Below are 16133 nucleotides of genomic sequence, written 5' to 3'. Positions count from 1 at the left end.
TTTGTCACATGAAATTGGTTCAAGTTTAGCTGAGATATACTGTTAAAAATTGCCAGTTGGCTAATGTCCCTGGTTCAATGGAATTGACATGTTCCTGCAGAACACTGTGATTCCACCACATCACCATTTTTCAACAGAGAACTGATCCACTGGAAGATTTTCAATAAGCTCTAATTATAATCAGTCTATTTCTGTTATGTATCACACGACCACTTGCCTCATTCAGTGAACAGTATGGACAGTTCAACCCAAATTCTCCAGTAACATCAATAGGAGCAGCAGTAAAGCAAAGAGAAAGCCTCCTCCCACTGCAGAGATGAAGGTTTAATACATGTTCCCCTCTCCTCCCAAAAAAGTTTCACTGCCAATCAGGGAACAGAACATTTCAAGGAATTTCAAATGTAATTTGTCCTCTGCACATTTTTTTTTTTAAATAGGCACAGTAATTAAACTTAAAAGAAATTAGTCACATTAAAAGCTCCAAACACAGATTCTGGCCTTAAAATCAGAAGAGCCTCAACACTATTTATTTTATCTTCACTACACACTTATGAGGTAAAATATCATCGCTATTTTACAACTGAAAATTAAGGCATAGAGATTAAGACCGAAGTGGTCAAAGTATCTACAGTAAAATCTGCGTTATCCGGCACTTAACCAACCAGAAAGCTCTATAAACTCGCATTTGGGGGGGGGGGCACAGGAGAGGAGGATTGTGGGGTGAGGGCTCTGGGAGGGAGTTTGAGTGCGGGACAGGACTCAGGGCAGGGGGTTAGGGCATGGGAAGTGTTTTGGGGTGCCAGATCCACATGGTGCTCACTTCAGGCGGCTCCCTGCAAGCGATGACATGTCCCTGCTGATCCTAGGTGGAGGTGTGGCCAGGACGTTCTGCACACTGCCTCTGCCCACAGGCACTGCCCCCGCAGCTCCCATTGGCTGCAATAAGTCAACGGTCCTAGGCGGAGGAACAGCCACAGTGGGCTTACGCTGGCTCTGTAGCTCCCATTGGCCAGGGACCGCAGCCATGGGAGCTACGGGCGCAGCGCCTGCAGGCGGATACAACATGCAGAGCCACCTGACTGCATCTCAGCCTAGGAGCAGCAGGGACATGTCGCCTCTTGCAGGAAGCCACCCGAGGAGAGCGCCACCAGGATCTGCCACCTCGAATCCCCTCCCATACCCCAACCCTGCGCTCCTTCCCTCCCTCTTAGTTAACCGGAATTTTTAACTTACTGACAGCCTCCATTCCCTCAACATGCTGGATACCAAAGTTTTTACTGTACTAATTTCGAATGCCCCACTTGAGATGCTTAGGACCTGATTTTTCCAAGTACTTCCAGTTTATACATTCTAAGCACAGCTGCCATTGACTTCAATTGTGGTTGTGACTGCTCAGCACTTCTGTATATCAAATCCTATATGTCTCAAATTGGGCACCCAAAAATGAGCCACACAGTTAGTGGCCACTTCCTAAAAATTTGGTTTAAGGAACCTGTCGAGTTGCACATTGGTAGTTTACAGAAACCCAGTTCTCTGGGGCAGCATTCAACTGCTTAAACCATGAGATCAACCCTTCTCTTCCAAGTTCTGTAACAAATGAGATTGGGGTCCTACAATCAGCTTCCTCCACTACACAATCCTGTTTGGGCACTGTCTATCCTATGCACTGAATAAGGCAGAAGCCTCATGGAGAAAAAAATAAAATAGGTGATCATGTAAAGACTGCATGGTAATGCATACATTCCAGGTTGCTGATTTACAGTTGCATGGACCACCTTAATTTTGATATTTCTTAAGTCTTGGGTGCTTGACTTTGCAACCTAACTTTTAATGGAATCTTTTTCTGTGTAATTACCTAGGTTTTTAAAAAAAAGTGAAGGAAATTGAAATTCTATCACATGTAATATAACCATATTCAATCCAACCCATCCCCCCCAATACTGGTCACCTTTAGGGTTGGCAAGTTTAAATCCATAGTATAGACTTCTACCACTAAGCTTATGGAGTAGTTGACAGCAGTCACTGGAAGGGGATGAGATACTTCGCTGGTCGATTTCACAGCTACTTGCTAGACAACAGGGAAATGTGGTCACTTAATAATCCTGAATTCTATTCCAGGTTTTCAAGATGCTTTAAATCAGGCGGCCTTCTGCCCACATCTCCCCATGTCTATCCCATTCTATTCCTGCCCCATATAACCAATCCTCCTTCTCCCTCTGCTCCTGTCCCTTCCTAGCGTACTGCTTTCCCAGCTCCTCACTCCTTGCATTTAAATGCAGGCTGTTTTCTCCTTCTCCTCCTACTACTACTCCATGATGCTGGACATCAGCAGAGAAGCAGACAGCGTAAAGTCTCCCTACTCATTTCTGGTGGCTGGCACAACAGAAGCTCCAAACAGCCAGAAAAAGCAACTGTAAGAAGTCTCCTGCTCAGCTCCTGCTGCACTTAGAAGTAGTATACTAAGACATGATGGAATCTTGGTGTCCAAACCACTGTGTATGTATCAATGTCAATTTTCAAGGGCATATACTGGTAACTCTCAAATAGAGGTGGATTTTCACAGGGACCTCTATAGGCACCTCTCTGACATACACCCCGCAATATTTTCAAGTTCCTTCTCTAAAGCATGAAGGGACTAGTATGTCTCCATTAAATGAGTGTAAGACGTTTCTACCATTTACAAAAAAAATTTCCCCGAATGTCATTCTTGGTAATGGCTGAACCATTTGACACATTTCAAAAATTTCAGCCTGAGTGGTTAGTCAGGGTGGATAAGAAAAATTTTTTTTATTTAAATCAGATTTTTGATTTTGTTATTTAAATTACAATAACAATTTCCTTTTAAAATATAAACCTGTTAAAAATGAAATCTGAATTTAAAAACAAAATATGTTAAGGTCTAAACTTACTATATCATCTTAAAACGTTTAAAGAAAAAATATGCTGAATCCATGATCCTCTATAAAAAACTGAGTTAAGACAAACATTGTTTTTTCTATATAAATAATTAGGGGGAAATCAAATTTATGAGGTTAAGCCCTATAAATATGGTACAATAGGCCAGCCTAACTAATTTAGGAGGCTGTCATTTTCAAGAGACTAAGGCAAGTAAGAACTTGAGCTGCAGTTACTTTCACTTAGATGTATTTGAAAAATTTCCCGGACTGGCCTGTGATAATCAGTTTAAATTTACTGACTATGTTTAATTTCTCTGTTTAATAAATCATTTAGTTGTAAGTGTGAAACATCCTTTGATAAAGAAGTTTATGTATCTAAAGCATTCACAGCTGCTTTAATTAAAATAAATGTTATAAGCTGTTGTGTTTAATTAAATTCTAGTTACCATCCTAATGCAGCTTGACACAAATCATGACGAAAAAGTTAATTATCTAGTAAATAATCAATCCATCATTCACCTTTTTCTAAACACACTAAAAATGCACAATTCAGAAGAATCTGAAAGCTTTATAACTGCTTAAATAAAGAAATTATATATAGAGAGAGAGTAGGGCTGTCGATTAATCGCAGTTAACTCACACGATTAACTCAAAAAAATTAATTGCGATTAATCGCACTGTTAAACAGAATACCAATGGGAATAAATATTTTTGGATTTTTTCCTACATTTTCAAATATATTGATTTCAATTACAACACAGAATACAAAGTGTACAGAGCTCACTTTATATTCTTATTACAAATATTTGCACTGTAAAAATGAGAAAAGAAATAGTATTTTTCAGTTCACCTCATACAATACCGTAATGCAATCTCTTTATCGTGAAAGTGCAACTTATAAATGTAGATTTTTTTGTTACATAACTGCACTCAAAAAGCAAAACAACAAAATTTTAGAGCCTACAAATCCACTCAGTCCTACTTCTTGTTCAACCAATCACTAAGACAAGCAAGTTTGTTTTCATTCACAGGAGATATTGTAAGTAAGAATTCAGCAGCATTATCACCTGAAAGTGAGAACAGGTGTTCACAAAGCACTTCCATAGCCCTCACTGCAAGGTATTTATGTGCCAAATATGCTAAACATTCATATGCCCCTTCATGCTTCTGCCACCATTCCAGAGGACATGCTTGTTAAAAAAAGAATGCGTTAATTAAATTTGTAACTGAACTCCTTGCTGGAGAATTGTATGTCTCTTGCTCTATGTTTTACCCACATTCTGCCTTGAGGGAGCCAGGGTGGCCTCCCTCTGAACCAGAGGGTAAAGAGCCACTCTCTCAGCCCGAGTAGGCGGGGCCAGGCCAAGTTTACTCCACCCCCTGGAAGGGGAGGGGTGGAACAGGAAGTACAAAAGGCAGGGCCCTTAATCTAGTCAGGGCAGAACCAGGGAGGGAGACAGACACAGACTGCTGGCTGTTCCCTGTAGACCCTGCTGCCGAACCAGGGTATGCCCTGGACCAGGGAAAACCTGACCTTGAGGAAGGACTTGGGCTACAAGGACTGCTGACCACAAAGTACCCCGAGGAACTGGAGGAGCCAGGCAGCGACCCGAGCCAGAGTGAGCATAATGCTGAAAGCGAGCTGGAGCTACCTATGGCTGAATATCCCGACAAGTTGGAGGAACCAGAGGGACCCACTCGAGAAAACAGGTAGGAAGTAGCCCAGGGGCAGAAATGGATAGTGCAGTGAGTTAGTATTTGGTCAGCATGTTGTGGACAGATCCCCGCTGACCCAGTGGCGAGACCCTCTCCTCCCACCATCAGGGCCCTGGGCTGGAACGCAGTGGAGTCGGGCGGGCCTGCGTTCCACTACCCCTGCCATCCCATCCCCCCAATAAAGAGCTCCGACTCTTGGCGATGCTCCCCTGCTCAAGGGGGGCACCAATGACTCTGGCTGGTACTCCTGCGTCGTGCCAATTACGATGGCACACCTCCCTCTGCTAATTCCCCATCAACGGGGAGGTGTGACCAAGGCCTTTCGGTGAGGCAGTAGCTCCCCACAACCCTCCAGCGGCTTGGCAGACCAACTGAAACCTTGCTACACTGCCATATATTTTGTGGTATAGCAGTCTCGGATGATGACCCAGCGTGGTGTTCGTGTTAAGAACGCTTTCACTGCAGATTTGACAAAATGCAAAGAAGGTACCAATGTGAGATTTCTAGAGATAGCTACAGCACTCGACCCAAGATTTAAGAATCTGAAGTGCCTTCCAAAATCTGAAAGGGACAGGGTGTGGAGCATGCCTTCAGAAGCCTTAAAAAAGCAACACTCTGATGTGGAAACTACAGAACCTGAACCACCGAAAAAGAAAATCAACCTTCTGCTGGTGGCATCTGATTCAGATGACAAAAGTGAACATGCATCTGTCCTCACTGCTTTGGATCATTATGAGCAAAACCACTCATTAGCATTGACACATGTCCCTTGGAATGGTGGTTGAAGCATGAAGGGACATATGAATCTTTAACACATCTGGCATGTAAATATCTTGCGACACCCGTTACAACATTGCCATGTAAGCACCTGTTCTCACTTTCAGGTGACACTGTAAACAAGAAGCGGGCAGCATTATCTCCTGTAAATGTAAACAAACTTGTCTAGGTGACTGACTGAACAAGAAGTAGGACTGAGTGGACTTGTAGGCTCTGAAGTTATTTTTGAATGCAGGTTTTGTTTGTACATAATTCTACATTTGTAAGTGCAACTTTCATGATAGAGACTGTATTACAGTACTAATATGAGGTGAATTAAATTTTTTTATAGCACAAATATTTGTAATCAAAAATATAAAGTAAGCACTGCACACTGTTCTGAGTTGTAATTGAAATCAATATTTGAAAATGCAGAAAAAAATATTTAAATGCATGGTATTTTATTGTTGTTTAACAGTGTGATTAATATTTTTAATAGCTTGACAGCCTATATCTATATTTTTATCTACAGTTATACCATCCTAGGTAGCAAACAGCTGTACCTAATCCAGAGTAGAGGCTCTATTTAGTTGTAAATCAACATGTTTTAATGGTAATATCAACCAATGAGAATGCACCCTTCTTTAGATAACAGAAAGATGGATTAAAACCAATTTAAAGAGAGGCTTTCCACCAGGTGATTTAAAATCAACCCATCCTGAAGTCAGAGTTATAATGGAAAGTGGAAGGCCATCTTAACGATGGCCATTGCCAGCTCCATCTGTATTATACAGCTTTACTTGGTTTTGTACATCTACAAAGATAAATAGTCTTACCTATATTGAACCCAGACAAGCTCCATACTTTATACTATAGTAGCAACAGTTTTATGCAGTTGAAAATATTCTTTCTAAAAGCACTGAGAGCTTCATTGGGTGGCATATGGAAACTATGCTGGGAAGCAAAAGAGAACAGGAGTAGCAGAGATTTCTTGAAGAACTTTGCTACAGAATAAAATAGTTCCTGTTTCAAAATACACACTTATTCAACAACGCAACCATGGAGGGCTTACTGTACTAATTTTAATAAATACCCTTTTGTTCCAACATTTATTTTGTAATGAGGTCACTGTCCTTCAAAATTACTATGTTAATCGGCCAAATACAGCTCTTAGTTTCACTGATGTAATGCTATTGATGTCAATGGAGTTACTGCAGATTTACATTACGGTAGGGAAGGATTTGGATTATTTTCTTAACTGTTACCTTCCTATATTATCCATGCAATTGATTTCTAAAGTCATCTTAAATGAAATCTGCCTTCAGAATGCCTCAGGTATTAGAGAGCCTACACAACCTTCATGCTATTTTTTTTGAGGGGTGGGTTGGGTGTGTTTTTTTTTTTTCCCCAAGACTCTGAAAACATTTGTAATATGTACAAGATGAAGCCATACACATACTGTTGGGAATTATCAATGGGCAAGTTTTCACTGATGCTTGTAAATTGTAATTTATGAACATCTACTCACCATCTCCAGCAGGTAGACCTCGCTCTTTTTTCTCATCACATTTGTTGCATTCACTGAAGTACAGCAATAGAAACATATCCAAAAGGACCCAAACCAGTGAGGTGGCAAGGACCACCTTGCAATATGCAAATTTTCTCATGGCACTTTAAGTCAAATACAAAAATAAAGAAGTATAAATAAAAATGTCAACAAGATTGCTTTAATCCAGTTTCCGAGACCATGTTCTGTATCTGAAAAGAAAACAAAGAATAGACATTACAAAAAAATCCAAAATGAGAAGTAATACCCAAAGAGCCAATTTTACTTACATTTTAGGATAACTAATTTGCATGTCAAATGTGTTATCACTCTGGTCCACATGCAAAAGTTAAGAAATGCTAGAGGCACTCTACAGGTGAAGAGAGTAGATGCAACTAAGGCAACTAAGTTTGGTGATGTGTTAACATTCATGCCTCCAAAATGCCAAGTTGTCTACTCAATGCAGAAGAGAATATGCAACTATATTCAAATTAAAAGCCACTCTTTGAATTTGGACTTAATATAATTGTTTACTCTTTGGAAATTTAGGTTAGCCAGCATAATGAAAGGTCTGATCACAACAAACAGTCTTTTCTAACCTTCCTTGTACTGAAACACACTTGGCAAGAGGGCAATTAACAGTACACAGAGAATACTAGATTAAATACTAGAATTAGCTTGGTGATAAACAAGAAAATGAAGACAACCTTTGCTCCAGTCTTTACTGGTAAAGTTTTGAAAATGCCAGTATTTATTTCTAGGACTGCTGTAGTAGAAACAGGTTTAACTAATTTGCAACGTGGTTCAGAAAAACTTTTTGTTCCACTTTGCTGTTTCTGAAACAGACACTTCAATTTTTAGGAGACAGTTTGGGCGAAATTCCTATAGCAATTTTGGATTTTATTTCCAAAGTTTAAACAGTGATTATAGCTTACTATTCTACATATAGTAACTAAACATCACATACCACACAGATGTAAAAGGCAGGATTTTCATTTTATATTTGATATTTAGAATCACAGAAATGCAGGACTGGAAGGGACCTCTAGTCCAGCCCATACTGAAGCAGGATTGCATATGCCTAGATCATCCCTGACAGATGTTTGTCTAACCTGTTCCTAAAACTCTCGAATGATGTGGATTCCACAACCTCCTTAGACAAGCTTTTCCATAGCTTACATACGCTTATAGTTGAAAAGTTCTGCCTAATAACTAACCTAAGTCTCCCTTAATTTAAATTAAACCCATTATTACTTCTCCTACTCTCAGTGGATGTGGAGAAAGATTGATCAGTGACCTCTTTATGATAACCTTTTACATATATGAGGACTTATCTCTCCCATTAGCCTTCTCTTCTCTACACTAAACATGCTGAGTTTTCAACCTTTCCTCACAGTTCATGGTTTCTAAACCCCCTTAATCCAGAGGCAATCAAGAATCTCTCCAATAATACAATAGCAAATTTCATATGTTGCCTTCAATGAAAGTTGGAAGTCTCAGCACTTTATAGAGCAAGCCTGTACACTACAATAGTCTCCATCACTCACTTGAACAAGTTTTCTCCATGATTCCACCCCCCCAAAAAAATCAGAAGTCTACATCAGCATATTACATAGTATCAACCTAGAACTGAAATAGTACAACACATTTGATATACTGCATTCAATTATTAATATTTTTTAAAAATATCAAATTGATTTAGACTTAGCTGTTTGTTTTGTAATAGGATGCTGCAATTCAAAAATGTGTTCCAACTCTGACAAGCTTTTCATGCCTAGAGAGTGAAGAATGTGTATTGAAAAACTCACAATATAAAATAGAAATTAAAGCAAGAAAATGCTTATGGTTAATAGCTAGAAAGGGGCAAGTATGCCAAGATATTAAAAAAATGGAAAAAGATTTTCAGAACTGTCTTATACTTCAGACTCCCTTCTACCCGAGAAAGAAGTGTCTTCACAAAAAATGTCAACATGACTAGGTCATTGGTGAGCTGAGATCGCTGCCTACGATGGTGAGTTGAGATCGCTACCTACCAATATTCTCTCTGTTGCCTGGACTTCCCTGTTGGCCTGTCTGTTCTCTCATCTTATAACTTTGATCATAAGCTTTTAGGTGCAGCGACCATCTTTTTGTTCTGTTTGTACAGTGCTTGGAATAATGGTCTCCGAGGTGCTACACTATTACTAAAATAGCCTCAAAGCACCTATGTTAATTAACAACTCAGCTATACTGAGTTTTAAAAAAACCCACATACTTTGCTGCTAAGTGTACCAAAGTAAATATTGATTACAATAAAAAATCATCAAGTGCAGTGAAGGATCCAGCAACAGGAGTAATCTGGTAGACGTCCAAGGCAAAAAATCTCAACTAATAAACTGCCATTTAAAATAAGAGTCCTTCTAACTTATAAGCTCGGAATGAACCCAATATTGAATCCAGTTTGACCAATTTGATTACTGGACAAATATTTACCCACTTTTCAACATATTAAAGTTTTAGAAATGAACCCTTTAAATTTTATGATGCTCCACTTAATTCAAATTAAGAATAAATTCCACAGACACCACTGTAAATTGCCATACTGCAGACTTTTATACAATTGTCAAAAATATTAAAAAACAAAAACAAGCTTTGAGCTTCCCTAATTAACAAATTAGTTTCAAAAACAAGAACACAAATAATGTAAACTGGCTTCTGTCAATTACTGCCAGCAATATGCTACAGGTTTTATGCTGGGTAACAAAACTATACACAAAACTTTGTCTAACTGCTCCATCAAATTAATAAATGTTAAGATTTTACTAGGAAACTGTTCAACCACATGCAATTTCCTTTCTAGGCAACTTCCTCTGCTTCCTGCTCTGAAAGAAGTCTCTTCACCATATGCATTGTTGCTATATATGCAATCTCTTCCTGAAGCATCTTTTAAGGGTGAAGAATTAGCAATTACAACCACAGTTAGAAACAGAAAACCATAGAATTAAAGACAGCTCAAACAATAAACCTCCATTTTCTTTAGAGAACTTATTATGGATCACTGTCTTTCTTCCACATTATTGGCCAAATTCTATATCATGGAAAGGTGGAGCAATTCAGTTCTCTTCCAGGAAAAGGTATTACGTTTTTAGGGTTATGAGTAATGCTCATGTCACACTGTCTCACACACTCAGCTACTATGACTTTTGCAACATCCAAAGCAGTCTTGGAGGTTTTTTAAGCCTGCATTTTTTAAATTAATTATATTTCTAGCCCATATGATTACAAAGATATTTCATATGTGAATCAGGCATTAATCAATGCAGTGCTGTTTTCCAAAGACTGACCAGATTAGACCTGTTCCAGAAAAACTTTACAACTCCAGATCTATCCAAGTATCTGTCAAGGCAGACTCAAATTTTACATTTAAATTAAATCACTCAGTTAATGTGATCTTCAGAGCTTTATGTTTGTAGTCACTACTCAGGGGGACAATTAGCATCTTGCTAGCACTCCCAAACTTCAACTGCTTTTCCTACCCCATCCGTGAACTGCATCATAAATTTCACATCTGATAAGAACATAAAAATGGCCACATTGGGTCAGACCAATGGTTCATCTAGCCCAGTATCATATCTTCCAACAGTGGCGGGTACCAGAAGCTTCAGAGGGAATGAACAGAACAGGACAATTATCAAGTGATCCATCCTGTTGTCCATTTCCAGCTTCTGGCAGCCAGAGGTTTTGGGACACCCAGAACATGAGGTTGTGCCCTGACCATCTTGGCTAATAGCCATTGGTGGACCTATTCTCCATAAGAACGGCCATATGGGTCAGACCAAAGGTCCATCTAGCCCAGTATCCTGTCTTCCGATAGGATGCCCCAGAGGGAATGAACAGAACAGGTAATCATCAAGTGATCCATCTCGTGTCACCTATTCCCAGCTTCTGGCAAACAGGCTAGGGAATCACAGAATCATAGAATATCAGGGTTGGAAGGGACCTCAGGAGGTCATCTAGTCCAACCCCCTGCTCAAAGCAGGACCAATCCCCAATTAAATCATCCCAGCCAGGGCTTTGTCAAGCCTGACCTTAAAAACTTCTAAGGAAGGAGATTCTACCACCTCCCTAGGTAACGCATTCCAGTGTTTCACCACCCTCCTAGTGAAAAAGTTTTTCCTAATATCCAACCTAAACCTCCCCCACTGCAACTTGAGACCATTACTCCTTGTCCTGTCCTCTTCTACCACTGAGAATAGTCTAGAACCATCCTCTCTGGAACCACCTCTCAGGTAGTTGAAAGCAGCTATCAAATCCCCTCTCATTCTTCTCTTCTGCAGAGTAAACAATCCCAGTTCCCTCAGCCTCTCCTCATAACTCATGTGTTCCAGACCCCTAATCATGTTTGTTGCCGTTCACTGGACTCTCTCCAATTTATCCACATCCTTCTTGTAGTGTGGGGCCCAAAACTGGACACAGTACTTCAGATGAGGCCTCACCAATGTCGAATAGAGGGGAACGATTACGTCCCTCGATCTGCTCACTATGCCCCTACTTATACATCCCAAAATGCCATTGGCCTTCTTGGCAACAAGGGCACACTGCTGACTCATATCCAGCTTCTCGTCCACTGTCACCCCTAGGTCCTTTTCCGCAGAACTGCTGCCTAGCCATTCGGTCCCTAGTCTGTAGCTGTACATTAAGTTCTTCCGTCCTAAGTGCAGGACCCTGCACTTATCCTTATTGAACCTCATCAGATTTCTTTTGGCCCAATCCTCCAATTTGTCTAGGTCCCTCTGTATCCTATCCCTGCCCTCCAGCGTATCAATCACTCCTCCCAGTTTAGTATCATCCGCAAATTTGCTGAGAGTGCAATCCACACCATCCTCCAGATCATTTATGAAGATATTGAACAAAACCGGCCCCAGGACTGACCCCTGGGGCACTCCACTTGACACTAGGGACACTATCTTTTATGAACCCTGTTATAGACTTGGCCTTCTCAATATCCTCTGGCAAGGAGTTCCACAATTTGACTGTGCATTGTGTGAAAAAATACTCTTTTGTTTTAAATCTGCTGCCTATTAATTTCACTGGATTACCCCTGGTGCTTGTGTTATGCGAAGAGGTAAACAACACTTATTCACTCTTTCTCCACACCATCCATGATTTTATAGACCTCTAACATATCGCCCCCTTAGTAGTCTCTTTTCTAAACTGAATAGTCCCAGTCTTTCATCTTTCCATATGGACATTGTTTCATACGCCTAATCATTCTTCTTACTCTTCTCTGTACTTCTTCAATATATATATATAATTTTTTTTTTTTTGAGATAGAGCAACCAGAACTGCACACAGTATTCAAGATGTGGCTGTATCATGGATTTATACAGTGGGATGATGATATTTTCTGTCCTATTATCAAACTCTTTCCTAATAGTTCCTAGTATTCTTAGCTTTTTTTCTTTTTTCTTTTCTTTTTTTGGGGACGGGGAGGGGAGAGAGAGATTGCCACTGTACACTGGAGCAGATGTTTTCAGAGAATTATCCACAATGACTCCAGGAGCTCTTTCTTGAGTTTGAACAGCTAATTTAGACCCCACCATTTTGTATGTATAGCTGGGATTGTGTTTTCCAATGCCCAATACTTTGCCATTTTTTCCCCAGTCTTGTGAGAACCCTTTGTAACTTCGCAATCTGCTTTGGTCTAAATTATGTCACGGAATTTTGTATCTGCAGGCTTTGCCACCTTTTTACCCCTTTTTTCAGATCATTTATGAATACGTTGAACAGAACTGGCCCCAGTACAGAGCCTTGGGAAATGCTGCTATTTTCCTCTCTCCATTGAGATTTATTCCTACCCTTTGTTTCCTATCTTTTAATGAGTTACTAACCCAAAATACAGGTTTCAGAGTAGCAGCCACGTTAGTCTGTATTCGCAAAAAGAAAAGGATGAAGTGAGCTGTAGCTCACGAAAGCCTATGCTCAAATAAATTTGTTAGTCTCTAAGGTGCCTTTTTGATCCTTTTTTTATATTTACGGTAGACATTTATATCGAGATTATACATACACATGGAGATTAAATTCTGCACATCACTTGAAAATGGAATTGTACAATTTCAAAGGGGATATTAGCATTAGATTTCTACCGCTAGTACTTCTAAACTCTTCCAGAAGTTAAAATTGCTTGGGTGGGAAGAACACAAGGCAGAAGAAATGAAGTTATGCAATTTTAAAGTCAGTCCCATCTGCAGACAAAAATTAATATTTTCTTTCCTCAGTAAATCTGAGAATCCAGACAGGTAGGATGTCTCAATGGTTAGGGTGCTAGTCTGGGACTTGGAGAACCCAAATTCAATTTTCTACTCTACTGCAGACTTCTTAAGTGACTTTCCCAAAGTTACACAGTCCCTCTGCCTCAGTTCCTTGTGTATGTGTATAAAATACATATTTCCAAAGGGTACCTATCACCATAGTATCTGGGCACCAAAATTATAATCTTAGAAATAATGAAGTTCTAAAAAGGGGTGGCAGAATCTCAACCGAGTGCATATACCTTAAAATACAGCATCGTTATAATAAAAAAATTGTAATGTGTTTCCAAATTTTATAACACCTTAAGATGTAAGTTCACAGTATAGCTCAAAAACCAATACAAGTCTTAGACCAAGTTTCAATGAGATCCTCAAAACAAGCTTAATTTGAAGAAAAGATTGGTTCATTTCACAGAATGGCTTGCTCCTCATGGTCACATCTGGCAACTGAAAAAAGTCTACGGGAGACTAGATGTAGCAAAACTAAAAGGGGTTCAGACTCAACAAAAATGACTAGAAACATGGGAAAAAACTTCCCTATGGAGATCCTGAGAAGATTGAGACAACAGTTCAGTTTAGAAGAGAAATGAGGCAACAGAGGTATGTAAAATAATAAAAGTGAACTTTCGTTTTCAGCATTTTCCATCTGATCTCCAGATATTCTAGAATTAGGAAGATCATTTTAAATTTCTCACACTTCACCTTAAGATGGTCTTGGGCTGGAGGAACGTAGTAAGTTAAGGTATAGTAAGACCCATCTATTTGTCAGTTTCGTTCTATAGGGAAAGATGACCACAATCAAACTAATCCTAGGCTCATCATGAAAATGCACCCTCCTCCACTTATGAATTGGGTGAACACACTGACAGATTCCTCTGAAAATGATGCTGACTGGAGCTCTGTAAGCTTTTTCCTTTGTTTTTCCTCTGGTCTAGGGCATTGCAGGAGTGATCTGGTAGAAAACCCATGACAGTCACAGGACTGACTGAACAGAGAGAACCAGTGCTAATTCAACAGATCTTAGTCTCTTTTGGAATCTATGTATATTCCTGTGGGACCTCAGACTTCATAGTCTGGTTCTAGACCAAGACCTTGAGCTATCAAAGGAAGTATGAAGGACCCCACAGCCTTAGTGTTTCTGAATGAAGGCTGGGGTCTTGGTTTCTCAACCACAACAAAGAGGCTGGCTAAATCAAATAAGGTTTCAAGAAATGGGTTGACATGAGAGCTGCCCTTAGTGAGAGAACACCTTGCTGAATCCTAAAAGGATCAACCAGAAAGGACAATGGCATAGCTCAGTAGAAACTGTTGTAGCTATAGCTCCTACTAGCATGTTTGGGGCAGTCTCTCTAACTGGAGCACTTCTGTGTCTGCTTAATGATCTAGTCCTTGGAATATATAGCCATGCTCAGCAGCGGATGAAGAACAAACTGTGGATCTCTGTAAAACTAGATCCTGCCTCAGAAAACCACATCCAATAAGATCAAAAGGCTTTTGCAGTACTGCTGCAAAGTGAATAAGGGACTACAAACGCAAGGAGAAGAACAGGAAGCCCTCTTTGTTCTTAGTACTGGACTACACTTCAACTGCTGAAAGCACTAAGCAACCAAAGGAACATCCAGTTTCCATTAAAAACCCTCTTATAGGAGGACTTTATCAAAAAGGTCAAATATCAAACGCCTATCTTTAAGCCACAATCTTGATAGCTCCATAAAGACTCAAATTTAGAATGGAAACAAAATAAAAAAATGTATAACCTCAAGCATGCTAAATTTGAAGGGCAGTAAAATCAAATTGACTATTTTGTCATGATCCATTTGGCATTACAGAAAAAGGTCAGCTTTAAATTACTGCTCATACAATACTACTTGATTACCGCTCCTATTTGTTCCTTTGGTAAATGTACCACAGCAAGTTAAAAGTTACATTCCAGCTTCTCACACCTATATAACTGAAAACAAAAATAATAAATAATAAGTCTTCTGTCCATATCACAACCATGCTATTCTTTTTCATTTTGGACCAACTTCATCAGTAATCTTCAACATACAAGTTTATTTAATTTACAAAGGATTACACTGCCGTTAATGATCTTAAACAGGTTTCTATGCTATATGCTGTATTTAAGCAGATACAACACTGATCTGAAGCCAAAATTCCTTTTTACATGGTTCTAACCAAAAATATGTTGTGAACTACCATTTTCTTTAATGATTTAAAAGCAATGCTGTCGATTTATAATACGTGATCTGGTTTAGGTTGGTCATTATAGAAACCATGTAATTTCTGTACTCCTTAAGAAACATCCTAGACCAGGGGTGGGCAAACTACGGCTAGCGGGCCACTTCTGGCTTGTCAGACGTTTTTATCCAGCTCTCGAGCTCCTGCCAGGGAGCAGGGTGGCGGGCTTGCTCCGCTGTCTCTGGCACTCCCTCAGCCCAGGTTCACAATTCCCTTGATGAGCACCATCTTCCAACATGCAGAGCCACACTGCATGCCGGCGTGCGCTGTTTCTGGGATTGGAACCCAGCCCTTATGTAGCAGTCCCGCCATGTGGCAGTGCACCCAATTCCCTCCTGGCAGCACAGAATTCCCCCAGGAGTAAATTACAAAGTGAGATTCTCTGGCCTGTATTATGTAGGAGGTCAGAATTAGATGAACAGTGATTCCTTCTGGCCTTAAACAGCTATGAATCAAATCCATCAGGAGTGCCTAATTTAATGCCATCTGATGGATGCTTCGTGGCCTATATGAAACCGTTTTTGGTTTCTCAGTGAGGTAGTGCCCACTAGAGATGTGCAAATCTTTGTTTATTAGACTAATATACAAATACCATCAGTTTGTTTTTTGATCACATATAAAAACAAGTCAAACACGAATAGTTAATACGGCCACTCCTCTTGGAGACAAGCCATTTTAATTCTGCTA

General features: G+C 39.8%; 1 protein-coding gene across 11 annotated transcripts in view; it reads right to left on the bottom strand.

Moving 5' to 3' along the window:
* GALNT1 (polypeptide N-acetylgalactosaminyltransferase 1) overlaps nucleotides 1–16133 on the bottom strand; it is a 193818-nt gene that overhangs the window by 111607 nt on the left and 66078 nt on the right. For 10 of the 11 annotated variants that reach the window (XM_073332672.1, XM_073332671.1, XM_073332681.1 and 7 more), the window contains one exon: nucleotides 6898–7127. In XM_073332672.1, coding sequence (XP_073188773.1) covers nucleotides 6898–7036 — 139 coding nt within the window. In that variant the 5' untranslated portion in view covers nucleotides 7037–7127. Of the gene's footprint in view, nucleotides 1–6897; nucleotides 7128–8624; nucleotides 8690–16133 lie in introns of all 11 variants that reach the window. The other variant, XM_073332679.1, reaches the window with a different exon arrangement.

Source organism: Lepidochelys kempii, chromosome 2 (assembly GCF_965140265.1).
Source record: "Lepidochelys kempii isolate rLepKem1 chromosome 2, rLepKem1.hap2, whole genome shotgun sequence".
In the NCBI taxonomy this organism is placed as follows: Eukaryota; Metazoa; Chordata; order Testudines; family Cheloniidae; genus Lepidochelys; species Lepidochelys kempii.
Note: the sequence above shows the minus strand (reverse complement) of the source record. Positions and strands in the feature narration are given on the sequence as shown.